This window comes from Coffea arabica, chromosome 11c (assembly GCF_036785885.1).
Source record: "Coffea arabica cultivar ET-39 chromosome 11c, Coffea Arabica ET-39 HiFi, whole genome shotgun sequence".
NCBI lineage: Eukaryota > Viridiplantae > Streptophyta > Magnoliopsida > Gentianales > Rubiaceae > Coffea > Coffea arabica.
In genome coordinates this window covers 29,801,012-29,818,830 of record NC_092330.1, presented here as the reverse complement: position 1 = coordinate 29,818,830, position 17,819 = coordinate 29,801,012, and the positions used below count along the sequence as shown (strand labels likewise).

The 17,819-nt window shown below is 34.1% G+C and overlaps 1 protein-coding gene and 1 long non-coding RNA gene across 2 annotated transcripts; both read left to right on the top strand.

The window, feature by feature from the left end:
• The first annotated feature begins 1,463 nt into the window (after positions 1-1,463).
• On the top strand, positions 1,464-2,738 carry LOC113716001 (probable LRR receptor-like serine/threonine-protein kinase At3g47570). The gene is made up of 3 exons (XM_027240302.2): positions 1,464-2,052; positions 2,387-2,541; positions 2,628-2,738. The coding sequence occupies exons 1-3, from the start codon at positions 1,464-1,466 to the stop codon at positions 2,736-2,738; spliced, it is 855 nt and encodes a 284-aa protein (XP_027096103.2).
• Positions 2,739-12,070: 9,332 nt separating this feature from the next.
• On the top strand, positions 12,071-14,029 carry LOC113715388 (uncharacterized). Its single transcript, XR_003453956.2, has 2 exons — positions 12,071-12,777; positions 12,944-14,029. It is a non-coding gene; the product is annotated as an uncharacterized lncRNA (long non-coding RNA).
• Positions 14,030-17,819: the final 3,790 nt, after the last annotated feature.

Sequence of the window (17,819 nt, the reverse complement as noted above, 5' to 3'; positions counted from 1 at the left end):
TATGTATATTTACACGGTTACATCCATTGAATCGGTTTTTCTTCTCATTTAACTTGTTACCTAATTGGTTTTTCAGGTGTTATACCTCGTGGGATTGGTAACCTTTACAAATTGGAGTTACTATACTTGGGCCAAAATAAGTTAAGAGATCCCATCCCACATGAGCTATTCAACATTTCAACTCTTAGAGAACTTTCCATACCAACCAATGATTTTAGGGGCATTCTTCCGCCGACTTTAGGTGTTACTTTACCCAATCTTGAGATACTTTATCTTGGGGCAAACAGATTCACTGGAATTATATTACCAACTCTCTCAAATGCCTCTAGATTGAAGTCTCTAGACTTGTCAGAGAATAAATTTTTTGGTGAAATTCCTCATTCTCTTGGTAGCCTAAGATTCCTAGAAGTCTTATCTCTTTCGGCAAACAATTTTACTCTATCTGGAGATATGACCTTCTTCAGTTCTATAGGAAATTGCAGATATTTGCGAAAGTTGTTGCTAGATGAAAATCCACTGAATAGCAATCTTCCAGTGTCTATTGGAAATCTTTCCAACTCTCTTGACTCAATTAATATGTTTCATTGTGGAATTGGAGGTGAAGTTCCAAGGTCACTAGGCAACTTGAGCAGCATGGAGATCCTAAACTTGGCAAGCAATGGTTTGACATGAATAATTCCAAGTTCCATCTCAAGTTTAAGACAACTTCAGTGGATAAGTTTTGAAGATAACAAAATAGAAGGACCAATTCCAAGTGAGTTTTGTCATTTTCCCAACTTAGGATACTTAATTTTGGCAAGAAATAGGCTGTCTGGCAAAGTGCCTGACTGCTTAGGGAGCATTTCTTCATTGAGATATCTTTATTTGAATTCCAACAATCTAACGTCTAGTGTACCAACAAGCTTGTGGAGCCTTAATGACTTGTTGGAGCTTGACTTGTCCATCAATTTTCTCAATGGTTCTTTGTCCTCCCAAATTGGAGACATGAAGACACTGATCAAACTGAATCTATCTGTGAACCAGTTTTCTGGTGACATCCCTAGCACTATTGGGGCACTACAGGATTTACAGGAACTCTCCTTAGAGCATAATAATCTACAAGGGTCAATTCCAGACTCAATCAAGACAATGTTGGCTTTGCAGTACTTGGATCTGTCATTCAATAGTTTAGCTGGTGTGATACCTAACTCTCTGGAGGTACTCTTGGATCTTCACTATTTGAATGTTTCCTACAACAAACTACAAGGACCGGTTCCTCGAGGAGGACCTTTATGAACTTCACCATCCTATCTTTTCTTGCTAATGAAACATTATGTGGTGCTCCTTGGTTCCAACCTTGTCAAACTTCTCAACATAGATCAAATAAAAAGGTACTCTTGCTTGTGTTGCTGCCAATAGGATCTGCTGTCCTAATCTTGGGCATTTCACTTTTGTTGACAAAAAGGTTGGCAAGAAAGAAAACTATGGCTCCAGCTCATGATTTGTTTCCAGAAACAACATATCAAAGGGCATCCTACCATGACCTTCGACGAGTAACAAATGGTTTCAGCAGGAGTAATTTGCTTGGATCTGGGACGTTTGGTTCAGTTTACAAAGGGGTATCTACAAATGGGATAATTTGGGCTATAAAGGTATTTGATATGCAGCTTGAGGGGATATTGAAAACTTTTGACACCGAATGTGAAGTCTTGTGCCGCCTTCGTCATAGAAATTTGATCAAAGTAATCAGTGCTTGTTCTAATCCGGACTTTAAAGCTTTGGTACTAGAATTCATGCCAAATGGAAGCCTGGAGAAATGGCTTCATCTTGACCACCATGTCCTGAGTATCATGCAAAGATTGGACATCATGATTGATGTGGCTCGTGGGTTGGAATATCTTCATTATGGGTATTCATTTCCCATAATTCATTGTGATTTGAAGCCTAGTAACATTTTACTTTATGAAGATATGGTAGCTCATGTTAGTGACTTTGCGATTGCTAAATTGTTGGGAGGTGGAGAAAGCCATGTACAGACAAAAACCCTGGCAACAATAGGGTACATCGCTCCAGGTTACTATTCTTTGCTGTAAACCTACAATTTTTTTTTTTGATAAAAAAAAAAATTTTACGTGTGTTTTTGGAATATTCATTAAAACATTTAAATAATACCTAACTTTTTATGTAAATGCATACACTAACATATATTATTCACTTGCATTTTGATACTTTTCCAAATTAGTTTTACTTATAAAAAAAAATTAACTCTTGAAATTATCTTAACGAGTGTCCCTGGCACTCATTAGCCAAACCAAATTTAAGATACAATATATCATAACACTTCTATTCTGAATATGAAAACATTATAATCTTTGTAAAACAGCTATTTTTTTTCCCTTCGTGACAGAGCATGGACTAGAAGGACTGGTGTCAACTAGGTGCGATGTATACAGTTTTGACATTACCATGATTGAAGCATTCACTGGAAAGCGACCTAAGGATGAGATGTTCACAGAAGAGCTAAGCATAAGGCGTTGGATTCAGGAATCATTACCAAGTTCCGTAGATAAAGTTGTTGATGTGAAATTATTCATCCAAAAGAAGAACAAGCCAATGAAAACATGGCTTGTGTATCATCTATCTTGCAGCTTGCTTTAAGTTGCACTTCAGATGTCCCAGAGAATAGGATCATCATAAAAGATGCCCTCACAACACTTGAGAAGATCAAAACTCAGTTTTTACAGAGAAATAAGGGCTGAAGCATTGAAGAATTATGAACGATATACAATGATATTTATGAATATGGTGGTTAGATCACTGACTTGTTCTTACTCAGTTGCATTTGTTGTTTGCAAGAAGTAAACAATTCGAAAATCTCCCTAGCATAAATGACAATTATACTCAGCATTGGTCAAAATCAATTTTAATATGACAAACATGATATAATAAGAATGATGAAGCTTAGTAGGTTGCAAAGAATTTTGTTGGTTTGTGAAGCTTTGGTAATTTCATTTATTGTAGACCTTGTGATGTTAGCACCGGAGGACAAAAGCAGTTAGCTGTTAAGGACATCTAAACAAATCATTTGAATTCATTTAGGGCAATTATTTTAAGCTTCAAATTTGCATGAAACTGAAACATCTACTCCTTGAGTTCTAGATCAACCTCTGTATTATCTTAGCATGAGCCACTAAATTTCTTGATTCTTATTAACTTTTTCCCCTTAACACATCTAAAATTGAGTTTTTTAAATTTATTCTTTCTTACTATCTCTTTAATTGGTCTTCTGTTCATTTGCTTTTGTACTTTACTCAATATTTTTCTTTTGCTCCATTACTAAGCTTCAAAAGGGAAAAAGGGTTAATTCCAAAGAAAACCTCCTCCAAAATACAATTTAGATGCTTTATCCCCTGAATGTCAATTTGCATCAATCTCCCCCTCCCCACTCTTTATGGTAGTCAAATTTTCTCAATCAAGTAAAAGCCGCAAATAAGTCCTAATTTCCCTTTCATTTCTTCAAATGACATGAACATCCTACCAGAAAATGGACTGAATAGCCGCCTAAATATTTTAGCCCTAGTTTCATTTCCAAAATTGTAATCGACTTTTATGCACACACCTATTTTATATATCACCAAAAACAGAAAAATAAATATATGCCTAAGAGTGGCGTGCATATAGTAGTCCATTACGCATAAGGATATTTTTGGAAACAAAATCATGTCCAAATTATTTGAGAATTTTATTAGTGGCATATGGTTGTCATGTAAGAAGATGAAAAAGGAAATATGTGTGTGATTTAGAAACTTTAGAAACCACAAGAGGGAGGTTGTTGTAAATGAATATTTGGGAGTAAAAATTACTGCAAAATGTAATTTCATAGGGTTTTTTCGAATTAACCGAAAGGAAAATTTATTAAAAAAACATAAATTGATGGTTTTTTTTTTTGTTTGATAGGAGGGCTTTAGACTTATTACATGGCAACTAATCTAGGCGTTGTAACGCCTACAACATCATATGCCAACCACTTCCTCAACTCCTCTGGTAGAGATGCCATCTCTTGAACTCCCGGCTCCAAATTCAAGCCACTCTTAGCTAACCAATCCGCACTCAAGTTAGCCTCCCTCCTTTGATGTAATAACTCACATTGCCATTGCCTCTCCCTTAAACTTCGAATTTGGCTGATTTGCACCCTAAGGGGGCTCTCGGTTGGCTCTTTGTCAATAAGCTCTAAACTCACTTTAGAGTCCGTTTCAATGATCACTCTCTTGTACCTCTTGTCCCAAGCTGTCTTCATTCCAAACCAGATAGCCCATAGTTCAGCTTCAGTATTGGTCCTCTGTCCTAAATTTGCCCAAAATCCGCTAATCCACATTCGATACTCATCTCTTAATAGCCCTCCAACCCCTGCAATACCATTCCTGGAGCTAAACGCCCCATCTACATTAACCTTTATACAACCTCTCTCCGGTTTACCCCACCCAATGTTTATAATTTGCCTTTTCTTGCTCCTGGTTTCCCTCTCTAGTACTCTTTGATTAGCTTCCAACACTGCAACGACCATTTTCTCTAGACTGGCGATTTTACTGCTGTCCTCGTTGATGTAAAAACTATTCCTACTTCCCCATATTGAGTATACCACCTGTTGGAACACTATCTGCCAGTCCAGGTGATCCCATCTGCCTATATTACCTCTTTTCAGATTCCAGTCTATCCAATCTCCTGCACTCTTGCTGTTAAATTCCTCCCAATATCTTGGATAAACTAGGCTAAACCATATCTTCCTTGCCCATGGACAATCTTGTAGCGCATGTAGCTGCGTTTCTGGATCTTGCCCATATATTTTGCAGTAACTAATCTCCTGGAGGTACCTTCGCTTCTTTTCTGCATTAGTTAAAAGTCATCAGTGCCTAGCTAACCACAACATGAATTGCCATCTGCCTGGTCCTCTTTGTTTCCAAATTTGATTCCATCCATGTCGATTAGCAAGTATTTCTTCATTACATTCTAGTTGATATGCAGTTCTTGTTGAAAACACTCTCCTAGGATCCGGAGTCCACACTGGTGAGTCCTTGTCGGAGCCTTCTTGTGCTAAATGGACTTCCAATAGCTTACTTACCATTTGGGTGGATAGTAAAGGTTCCAATGCATCCATATTCCAACCCTCCCCAATAACCCAGTAATCCCTGACTTTCTTATGCAGCTCTCCTGTCAGAATTTCCCTTCTACTCATGTCCACTAACGACCTTTTTAATAACCATACGTCCTTCCAAAAACTAACATCTACTCCATTTACCACTGTCCACCTCACTCCTTTCCTCACCACCTTCTGTCCCTCCTCTATACTCCTTCAGACGAAGGATTTTCTCCCATACCCTTCTGATTCTTTATACTTGTTGCTAAGAACCCTTACCCACAGCGACTCCTTCTGGTGCAAAGCTCTCCAGCTCAACTTGGTAAGTATTGCTCTGTTGGTCTCCCTCATTTTCCGTATCCCAAGTCCTCCTTCCATTTTGTCCCTTGTCACAGTATCCCAGTTCACATGATGAATTTTCCTACGTTCTGCTGAATCCCCCCATAAAAAATCCCTTGCATATCTCTCTACTTCATCTAGCACTGAGCAGGGTAACATAGCCCTCTGCATTGTATACAGAGAAACTGCAGTTAGCACTGACTTTACTAGTGTTGCCCTTCCTGCAAAGGATAGCACCTTCTTTTGCCAGCCTGATGTAGTCTTTTTTTGACTTGGTCCACAACTGGTTGAAATGTACTCTTTGTCACTCTCCCATGTAGCAGAGGCATACCCAAATATTTCCCCAAATCCTCCGTGACCTCTATCCCAAACTTCCCTTGTATCAACATTCTCCTACTCCAAGAAACATTTCCTGAGTAAAACATCTTTATTTTCCTTACATTTACTTTTTGCCCCGACAACTTGCAAAAATTACCCAAAATATTTCCCACCATCTCTGCTTGTTCCATACTTGCCTCTGCAAGCAACATTAAGTCATCTACAAAACTTAAATAAGCTACACCTGAGCCATTCCAAGTTACTTTAATTAGTCTCCAGTCCTTTATTGCTACCGCTTCTTTGATCATATGACCCAACCTCTCTATACACAATACAAAAAAATACGGTGATAGCGGGTCACCTTGCCGAATCCCTCGAGTTGGCTTAAAAGGTTCTGATTTCTCTCCATTCCACAAGACTTGCATGGCACTTGCCTGTACACAGTTCATGAATAGGTCATTTAGCTTTTCCGGAAAGCCTGCAAACCTGAGAGTCTGATGTATAAAACTCCATCTTAATATATCATAAGCCTTCTCCAAGTCTACTTTTATTGCCATTCCTCCCTTCTTTCCGCTCCACTTGCTCATAACTGAGCAGGGTAACATAGCCCTCTGCATTGTATACAGAGAAACTGCAGTTAGCACTGACTTTACTAGTGTTGCCCTTCCTGCAAAGGATAGCACCTTCTTTTGCCAGCCTGATGTAGTCTTTTTTTGACTTGGTCCACAACTGGTTGAAATGTACTCTTTGTCACTCTCCCATGTAGCAGAGGCATACCCAAATATTTCCCCAAATCCTCCGTGACCTCTATCCCAAACTTCCCTTGTATCAACATTCTCCTACTCCAAGAAACATTTCCTGAGTAAAACATCTTTATTTTCCTTACATTTACTTTTTGCCCCGACAACTTGCAAAAATTACCCAAAATATTTCCCACCATCTCTGCTTGTTCCATACTTGCCTCTGCAAGCAACATTAAGTCATCTACAAAACTTAAATAAGCTACACCTGAGCCATTCCAAGTTACTTTAATTAGTCTCCAGTCCTTTATTGCTACCGCTTCTTTGATCATATGACCCAACCTCTCTATACACAATACAAAAAAATACGGTGATAGCGGGTCACCTTGCCGAATCCCTGCTTGTCTGCCATTGATTCTGCTCAACTAGCTCAGAAATCAATGGCCGAATCCTTTCTACTATAATCTTCGTTACCACCTTATAAGGAACATTACACAATGAGATGGGTCTGAACTTGGAGACCATTTCTGGAAATTCCACTTTGGGTATTAAGGACATGAGTGTGTTGTTGACATGATCTGGCATTACCTTCTCTTCAAACACCCCCATTGATGGTATTTTTGAATATTGATTTTTCTTAGCTGAATTTATTTTCTTACTATGTTATTCAACGTATTTGTCATAAAATGGATAGATGAAGTTATAGACATCTCATTTACATTTCTTTATTTTCTCATATGTTTATGCTATTCTGACAAAAGTCATGACTAGTTCAGTTGACAAAATATCCACAACAAGAGAAGCATGGCTACTAATAATACCACGTATTTATTTTAATGCTAGAATACGTTTCTTTTAAAATCATAGATTTACTTTTTTTCAAAATGAACTCAATTTTTTACTAAATCTAAACAAATTGCTTCCAAAAGTGGAAGACTAAGTTGATTGTAAAAGTTGTGAATCTATTTTTCCATTGTATTTTTTTGAGTGTTCAAGTTTATTTATGACATAAAACAATTCTTGTATGGATTTAGCTGATTGATACATTTGAGAAAATTTTATTCGAATTCATGTGATTTTTTTACAGATAAAAGACGTGCACAAAATATTTTGAGCACAAATTTTTCTGGTCCAAGTCTATTTGTCTTTTAACATGAATTATTTTTATCCTTTGGCTAGTGAAGGTAACTTTGGCACTTAAATTAGTGGTGTGATAATGGCTCTGTTTGGAAGCCAAGTTTCATGGCTTGTTTCTAGGAGACAGTTTTTGTTATCACTTTGTTTGTAGTAACCCTTTAAAAACACTCCAAAGTTTTTAAAATGCACCCTTAAAATGCCCAAAAACACACAAAATTTTTTTCTACTTTTCTTTCTTCTTTTCATCCTCCTCTAAGTCACTCATCTCAGCCTACTGAGAATATGTATTTTGGAAGAAAAACATCTAACACCCATATTATGAGTGCCTAACTAGTATTTATAGTAGTACAAATCTATCAAATTATTTACAAGAATACCCTTACTAATTTATTATCTACAAGAGTATTTATACTCTCTTAACACTCCCCCTCAAGTTGGAGCATATATATCATAAGCACCCAACTTGTTACAAATGTATTTCACCCTAGAACCCCCTAAACTTTTGGTAAACAAATCAGCCAATTAATCTATAGATGATACATAAGATGTCTTGATGACTCTATCAAACAATTTCTTTCGAATAAAATGACAATCAACTTCAATATGTTTTGTTCTTTCATTAAATACCGAGTTAGACGCAATATGAATAGCCGCCTGATTATTGCACACTAAATTCATAAGTTGTTTATGCTCAAACCCAATTTCAAGTAACATGCTCTTCAACCAAATCAACTCACACGTAGTGTGAGTCATAACGCAGTATTCAAATTCTGCACTTGATCTGGAGACAATTGTTTGCTTCTTACTCTTCCATGACACAAAATTACCACCAATAAACACACAATATCCTATGGTTGATCTTCAATCTGAGGCAAAATCAGCCCAATCTATATCACTGTATCCTTCAATATCAGTGTGTTCATGATTTTGATACAGTAACCCTTTTTCAGGAGCACTCTTAAAATACCTGAAAATTCGTATAACAGCATCCTAATAACTAGTACGAGGGGTCTCCAGAAATTGACTTACGACACTCACTGCAAATGAAATGTCAGGCCTCATTACAGTGAGATAATTTAATTTACTCACAAATTTTCGATATTGCCCAAGATCATCTAGTAATGCACATTGATCTCCTACTAATTTCACATTAGGATCCATAGGAGTACCCACAGGTCGGCAACCTAACATCCCAACTTCACTTAGCATATCGAGTACATATTTTCTTTGACATAAATAAATCTCATATTTAGACTGAAATATCTCAATACCCAGAAAATACTGTAAATGACCTAAATCTTTTATCTAAATGTTTGCCTGCAAATTGGATTTAAGTTTCTGGATCCCCACAACATCATCACCTGTAATCACAATATCATCCATATAAATAACTAATAAAATTTTACCAGCATTAGAATATTGATAAAATACAGAGTGATCTACTCGACATCTTGTCAAACCGAACTCCATGACAACACTACTAAACCGGCCAAACCAAACCCTAGGAGACTATTTCAATCCATATAAGGATTTTTTCAAACGATAAACCAACCGCGAATTCTCCCCCTAAACAACAAACCTAGAAGGTTGTTCCATATATATCTCTTCTTCCAAATCTCCATGTAAAAATGCATTTTTCACATCCAACTGATTTAATGTCCAATTAGAAGTTGTTGCCAAAGAGATAAGAAGACGAGCAGAGGTAATCTTTGTAACAGAAGAAAATGTCTCTAAGTAGTCTATTCCATACATCTGAGTAAATCCTTTAACTATAAGACGAGCCTTCAATATATCAATAAAACCATTAAGCTATACTTTTATGGTGTACACCCATTTACAACCAACAACAGGCTTACCAGAAGGAATTGGGACAAGATCCCAAGTACCATTTTTCTCCAAAGCAAACATCTCTCCTTGCACAGCTAATCTCCAATCAGGATGATCGAGAGCATGGGTAATAGATTTAGGAATGAATATAGAATCAAGTGAAGCAACAAAAGATTAATATGACAAAGAGAGACGAGAATAAGAAACAAAATTCGAAATAAGATGAGAAGTACAATGCCTCTTACCTTTGCGTAAAGCAATAGGAAGATCTAACTAACAGGAGGGCGTCATACCTGGATTTGAAAATTGAGAGGTAATTGGTAAAATGCGTGACATATCAGGAGTTTTCTCAACTATGGAATGATGAGAATAAATTTGAAAATTAGAACAAGATAACCGATTTGTAGAATTTGTTGGACTGTATAAAGGAGGAGGAAAAGAGGAACATTGTTCTAACTCACAAGACATACATTGTTTCATAAAATAAGAAGCGGATTCAAAGCAAGTAATATCAACACAAGTGAAAAATTGATTTAAAACTTGACTGTAACATCTATACCTTTTTTACGCTCATGCGCATCCTAAGAAAATACACTTAATAGCACAATGATCTAATTTATCCACCCCAGGAGCAAGCTGGTGAACAAAATACACACATTCAAAAATACGATGAGGTACTTTAAACACAGGTTCATGAGAAAAAAGAATGGAGTGAGGTAATTCGCCTCCAAACCCTAGGACTTTAGCTCTGATACCATGAGAATATGTATTTTGGAAGAAAAAGATCTAGCACACACATTATGAGTGCCTAACTAGTATTTATAGTAGTACAAATCTAACAAACTATTTATAAGAATACCTTTACTAATTTATTATCTACAAGAGTGCTGATATTCTCTTAACACCTACTATAGCCACCTAAACCTGCTACCATCCCTCGTCTCTCTCTCTCTCTCTTTCTCTCTCTCTCTCTCTCCCTCACTCTCTCTCACTCTCTCTCTCTCTCTCTCCTCTCAGGAGAGGTCGAGGGAAGGGGGGACAGGGTGAGGGGTGGTTGGGAAAGGAAGGAGGAGGAGGAGAAAAGAAAAAAGGAAGGAGGAGAGGGATAAAAAAGAAGGGATGGGTAGAGTGGTTATCGACGGTAATGGTGATTGGCAGCTGGTGATGGGGATGTGGGAAACAACAAGAAGAACGGAAAATGGGGAAAAATAAAGAAAAAGAAGAGGAAAAAAGAAAATAAAAAAATTTTCTCCAAATCCTCAAGTACACAAAAGTTTTTCAATAAATTACATAGTAAGTTTTGGCAAAATTTTATACAAATACTCAAAAAATACACCATCCAAACGAACCCAATATCATTTAGCCAAATAGCATTAAGATAAGATGGGAGATGACCTTTTTTTAATGAGATAATCATATTCTCGTGAGGGTTGTGAGTTGGACCAAGACAACTCGAATCTGACCTATTTGACCAATTTACAATATGACTAAGATTCACCTGAATTAGAGTTGGGCTAAGTTTGAGTATTTAACTAGGAGCCCAATTAAATTATGATTTGAGTTTGAACAAACTATACTCAAGTCCCGATAGAACCTAACCCATTTTAAAATTTCAACAAATATAACTCAGATGTTTAATATTAGCCTATGTTTAAAGTGAGTAAAATTTTATCAAATAACTGTGCTTTTTTTCAGCAATAATTTTATATTGTTGCACCAATTTTTCTTTACAGTAACTATATAAACTTATTTTATTTTAATTTTATTTGGGTTAAAAACAAAAAAAAAACCCCTATGGTATACCTAATACACAGAAAAATCCCTTATGATTTCAAAACATACAAAACGATATCTCATGTTTTGAACTAAATTGCAAACTAACAAAATTCGTTAAATTTAACGGAATCTGGTAAACTTAACGAAAAATTTAACGGAATCTGATAAATTTAATGGTAAATTTAATGGAATCCGGTAAGTTTAAGGGCAGAAACCGTCATTTTCTGGAATCCGGTAAGTTTAAGGGCAGAAACCGTCATTTTCATTAAGTTTAATTAATTCTTTTAGTTTGCAATTTAGTTCAAAACATGAGATATCGTTTTATATGTTTTGAAATCACGAGAGGCTTTTCTGTGTATTAGGCATACTATAGAAAATTTTTTTGCTTTTAACCCATTTTATTTTTATATAAAATAAAAACATATGCTTTCATCAAAATTCAGGCTGTCTATTTCTCGGTCCGAGGCTCATGCTAATTTGAGATTCGTATGGTTCGTGCTTGGGACGACAAATATGGCTTCTTAGTTGGGCCAAGCTTGGGCTTTCAAAGCCTAGATCATAAGGCCCTATTGAAAGCCTACATGTTGAGCAAGTAACACTTTGTCCCCCTGAACTGAGGTTTCTTCTTTTCTATGTTGGGCAAATAACACTTTGTCCCCCTGAACTATAGAGGTAGACATCAAAATTCTGATAAATTATTTTATTATTTATTTTTTTTATTTTTATTTATTTTTTATTTATTTCTATTTTATTTTTCTAAGAAAAATCTTTTTGTTCTTCTCTTTCTTCGATTTTTATTTGATTGGTTTTTGCAGAAAAATCAAAAGGCAAAGATGGAAATGAAAAATCAAATTTTGTAAAAAAAAGAAAGAAAAAGAGAGCAAAAATGCAGCTTTCTTTTTCGTCACTTCAGACAGCTATGTCCTTTTTGGAGCTTCTCAAATTCGTTTTGGCTCCTCATTTCCTTGCCTCCCAAGTCTGGTCAGTACAAGACACATCACCAATCAAATTCTTATCAATACCAGCTGTCCAAAAGATCCAATGAACTCAAGAACATCTACATACCCCCTTCCCCTTTGAATCTGAACCCTCCCTCTTAGGTTTAGGTTTTCTGTTCCATTTAATTAGTTAAATATGCAGCTTTTAGGAGAGGATGTAAGGAAAAACAACAGAAAGAAAAAGAGTGGAAAAGAGAGAACGGGGAGAGAGAAAAATATAGCAGAAATTTTTCTGAAAAATTTCTTGAGCAAGGGCTGATGATCCAGTCAGCTTCTTGACCCTATTCTGATCTCTTTAGAGCTTCTCCTAAGCAAGTGTTTGTTTCTGGGCAATCTAATTGTTGGAGAGAAATTTTGGTGTTGAATTTTTTTTGGAAAAAACTGCTGCAACATCTTCGGATTGAGGTCTGAACTGGCTGCTTTCACCATCCTTAAAGAACTGCAGCAAAAAGTTCTTACTTCGTTTTCAGCAATTTAGGTGATCGTTTAAAGTTTTTCCCACATTAATTCAGTCCCCGATCATTTATAGGTAATGATAGCTTCCCTTATTACTTCATTTAATGCTTTTCATGAAAATTTTGAACTATTACATGAGTTTTCTCTTTCATGAATGGGGTTCTTAAATATTTTTTTTTTTTTTTTATGATTCGTGATGCTTTGAAAAACTAGTTTTGATGACTCGAATTTGCCAACAGGTTTGAAGATGGTCTGATGTTTTGATGATTTGATGAATTGGCCGAGCTTTCGATGGACCCATTCTTGGATCCACCAGAAGCTAGCCTCGTTCTTTCTTTTCCTGCATTTTCCGTTGGTTTCCTCTGTTTGATCTACAACAGCTTGATGTCTGCAGTTGGGCTGTATAAATCAAAATGGGTTGATGCTTATGCTGGGTTTCTGGTTGATAAATTGCTGGGTTTTCCTTGGGTTTGTGACATGGGTTTGGAGATTCAAGCCCAATCTCTTTGTTGGTTGAAACTTGAAACAATAGAAATAATGAAATAATGTGGGCAAAGTTCGTTGGGCCAAAGTGTTCGGCCTAGACCAAAGGCGATAAAAAGAAAAGAAAAGGCCCATCGTTTTTTTTTGGGGTCAAATCAGAAACGGACTTTGCAATTAAGTTCCTAAACTTTTAAATAATTTCATTGTGGTCCTAAAACTTTTGGATTTTCAATTAGGTCCTTACTTTAATTACATTTTTGTCCCTAAACTTCATTTTCTTTGATTTTGATTTTGATCTTTGTAAGAATTATACATTCAACCCAAAATATTTTCAATTTTTGCAATTGAGTCCCTAATGGTTTTGATTTATTAAGTATTATTGTTTACCTTCTTTAATTGTTAATCATACTTCATTTAGATGCATTTAATTGGTGAATTTTAGGAACTTTATGTTTATTCATATTTCTTTGGAATAGAGTGAATTTTGCTACATGTTTACATTTTTTTTTAAATTGTTAATTAAATTGGTTCCTTGACTATTTTGTTAATTTTGGAGTATAAATAGGGCAAACTCTACTTCATTTAACCACTATTTCAAGGGAGATACTTTCTATTATTATTTTAAGTTTTTTTATGTGCTCCTATGTGTTTTATGTGTGATTGCATATTTTGAGTGTTTTTCCCTTTATTTACTCATTTCATTCACTTTAAGTTTTAATTTGTTGTATTTAATTTTTGATAATTATTTGGGAGGTATTTAAATGCTAAATTTTAATAGATATGTGTCCAAGAAATGTATTTAGTTAGGCCATGTAATAGATAGATTTTATTTTTACCAAAAATGTAATTAATTAGATAAATGTAATATATAGATTTATTATTTCCAAAAATTCCCCTCCTAGATTATAGTTTAAGGCGTCATATGTAATAGCTAGTTTTTATTTGTTTGTATGCTTGTGTGTTTGTATGCTTATGTGTTTATTTGCTTTCTTTAAGATTTTACATCTAGATATTATGCTTATGTGTTATGTGTTCTATGTGTTTTATATGTTTATTTGCTTTAATTATACTTTATATACTTTATTTATTTATAATAAATACATGACGTCACCATATTAGTCCAATGTTAATTGTGGCCTTCCTCCCCAATTTTTCACTAGTCCAACGCCAGTGAGAATTTATAGAAATGGACTAGTCCAACGCTAGACCCTTTAGGCCATTTTCACGCTAGATTCACACTTTTGCGAGACATTTATTACATTTCATGCATTTTTTCCTATTTTTAGGTTATTTTCATTTTTGCATGACATTTTCACTACTATTATTCCCTTACCCTCTATATGTTTGGACCATACCATTTAGAATTGCATCTCATTTTAGGAAATTAGAAATAGGTTAGTACGTTTGTTTGACTAGGTTAGGAAAGTCACCCTTCAAATATGGAAAATGAACAAGTATGACTTCTTAATCTTAGCACGATCTTATCCCCTCTATAAGAAGAAAAATTTAGTCACGAATTTTAGTATCTCGTACCCGTTATGTTGCATTTTCCTTTTTTAGGTCATGTATATTTATCTATATATTTTAATTTCTTTTGAGTCCCATCTTTTGAATTTTTCGTGACCTCTTCTAAGAATCATTTTTGGGCATCACAATTAATGTGATTTACACCAATTAAACTTTGAAGAGACATTTCAACCCTCCGGATATCTTTTAGGTCAAGATTTGCATCTATACAGAAACATTCAAATGTGATAAACTTCATATATTAGATTAGGAAAATTTTTGACTAAATCTCGCAATTAGCCTTGGTTAGGTTAAAAAGGTGTCTTAGGTTTGAGCCTATCAAAATTTTGCCTTTTGTTTCTTCAACCGTGACTCTCGAACTCTTTTCTTTTATTTTTTTCAAAGACTTTGAGTAATCTAAAAGGGGTTTTATTTATTTTTTTCATTTAAAAATATATTTTGGGTGATTTGGTACATCTAAATTCAATACCAAGTGGTGACACCTATTTTTTTAAAAAACCCTTTTAGACTTTATTTTGGGTCCAAACCGTCGAGAATTTTAAAATCTCATTTTAGGCCCTTTTTCTTTATTTATTTTCTAATATCAAAAACTCATTTTTTTAAACACCTTTTCTAATTTTATTTTCAGAAAATGGGGTGCGACAACACTTTATCCCCCTATTCTAGTAAATGTTAGGCACTCAAAACACTTGAAATTTTGCTTCCAACTTTGCCCTTAATATTATTCACACTTTGCCCCCTTCAACCAAAAAAAAATGTACACTTTACTTTAATAATTAGCAACTCTATATATTATATATTGAACTGATAAGAAAGTTGAGTATAATTGTACTACTTAAAACTAACATACTTTACACCAAAATATTTTTTATGAAAAATACCATATATCTATCTATGTATAAAGTGTGCGTAGGGTTTGTGTTAAAAAAAATATGTCATTTTTTGAATTGCCAATTTTACCCTTATCATTAAGGGCAAGATGGCCACAATATAGTTACAATTGAGAACTTAAAACCATAGTTTTCCTCTTTCCACGTCAATACAGTTGCTTTGATTTGATTTCTCCATGTTTATCTAAACCTCCATGTCAGTACCGTTGTTTTCATTATTTATTTTTTTCCTAAAATATGTACACACATAGAGTGTGCCTCATCCACAAGTATATATAATTCTTTAAAATAAACTTTCTATATAATCACTTTACTGTCAGTATTTCCTGCAATGTATTTTTGTAAGTTTTCTTCAAGATAGAATTAAAAACTTCTATAGTCAAAAATATATTGTAAACAATCTCATGTGCCATAGTATCTTTTGAAATATGTAAAATAAACTTTCAAGTCTTTAACCTTAAAAAAAGTGTTATGTAAAATTTTAATAATTTATATCAACAAAATACATATACCCTTTCTTACTCTTGGAGCAAATATTGTAATTTAAAAATATATTTATATCTTTTAGGTTAATTAAATAAATGCACATAATTATTATTTTTTATGTTTAAACTTATATTGAGCATCATCTTTTGATGCTTAGTTTTTGACAAGGGCTTTTAAATTTTTTGTTGATAATGTTTTGTCAACAGGTTTTGTTAATATCAAATTTGTTAAATTCTTATATAACTCATTTTTTTATTCTTTGAAGTTAAATATTGTAAAGTTAATTTTAAATATTTCAAAATATATTATAGCATATGAAGTATTGATAGCATAATTTTAACTATAAATGTTTTTAATTCTATCTTGAAAAAAAAACTTACAAAATTACATTGTAAAGACTTATTATAGAAAGTTTATTTTGAAGAACTATATATATATATATATATATATATATATATATATATATATATATGAACTTTTCATCAATAATGTTTTAGCATAAAGTATGTTATTATTAAATATTAAAATTATAGTATAACTTTCTTACTGGTTCAATATATTATTTATAGAGTTGTTAATTATTAAACAAAGTGTTCATTTTTTTTTTTGTTGAAGTGAGGAACAAAGTGTGAATAAAAAAAACTAAGGGCAAAGGTGGAAGAAAATTTTTCACATGTTTTGAGGGTTTAACGTTTACTTGCGCTCTACATGAATAGGAATAAATAAATAAATAAATAAAGTTGTGAAACACCAAAAAAGGGAAAAAATAAAAGAACCTGCAATTATTCTTCTCCAAATGCATTGAATATTTTATTGATTAAATCCTATATTTCATTGACATTTGCAATTCAATTATACATACATACATATATATATGTATGTATGTATGTATGTATGTATGTATGTATGTATATATGTATGTATGTATGTATAAACATTGTTAAAGAAAAGTAGGAAATTTAGAGAAAGAAAAACAAGTTCAGAAAATTTAAATATGAGGGTATTATTGACAATTCATTACCTTTGATATTACTATATGGCCCTACTATCACTTCAAGGGTGCTAAGTGAGATTTTGAAAAGCTTAAGGGAGCTAGATGATATTTCATGAAATCTCAAGGGAGGTTTCTGAAATTATCCCAAATGTATATATATATATATTGTTCAGGGGGGCAAAGTGTGACTGCCCCTATAGTTCAGGGGAGCAAAGTGTTATTAACCCTTCAGCAAATAACTAAGACTTCTATGTACACAAGATAGCCTCATTTTATCGTAATTGAAAATTTTTTGCAAATAACTAGAGTTGCCGGAAATTATCCAGCACCATTTCATATACAAAAATCTAGTAGTGGACGTTACCGTTTTGACCCCAAAAAAAATCTGGTAGTGAATACCACAAGGAGTCAACTAAAGAGCCCGATTTGACATATTTTGCTAACGCATGAGCAACTTTATTACAATATCTTAAAACCTAATGGACATAAGTAATTTAAATATCTAACGTAGCCTCACAAACATCATCAATTACTAGACCTATAGCAAACAAGTCTACCTCCTCAAAGAGTAGGTAGAAACATGATTAACAAAGGTGACGATTAACAAAGAGTCACCTTCAATTGAGAAAGCTAGAAACATGATTAACTTAGCCAGCAAAATAGCTTCTCTTGCGAGTTGCAACTATAGCATCCACAAGATCAGCATGCATAGCACCATGAAATTGTTTAGCTAGA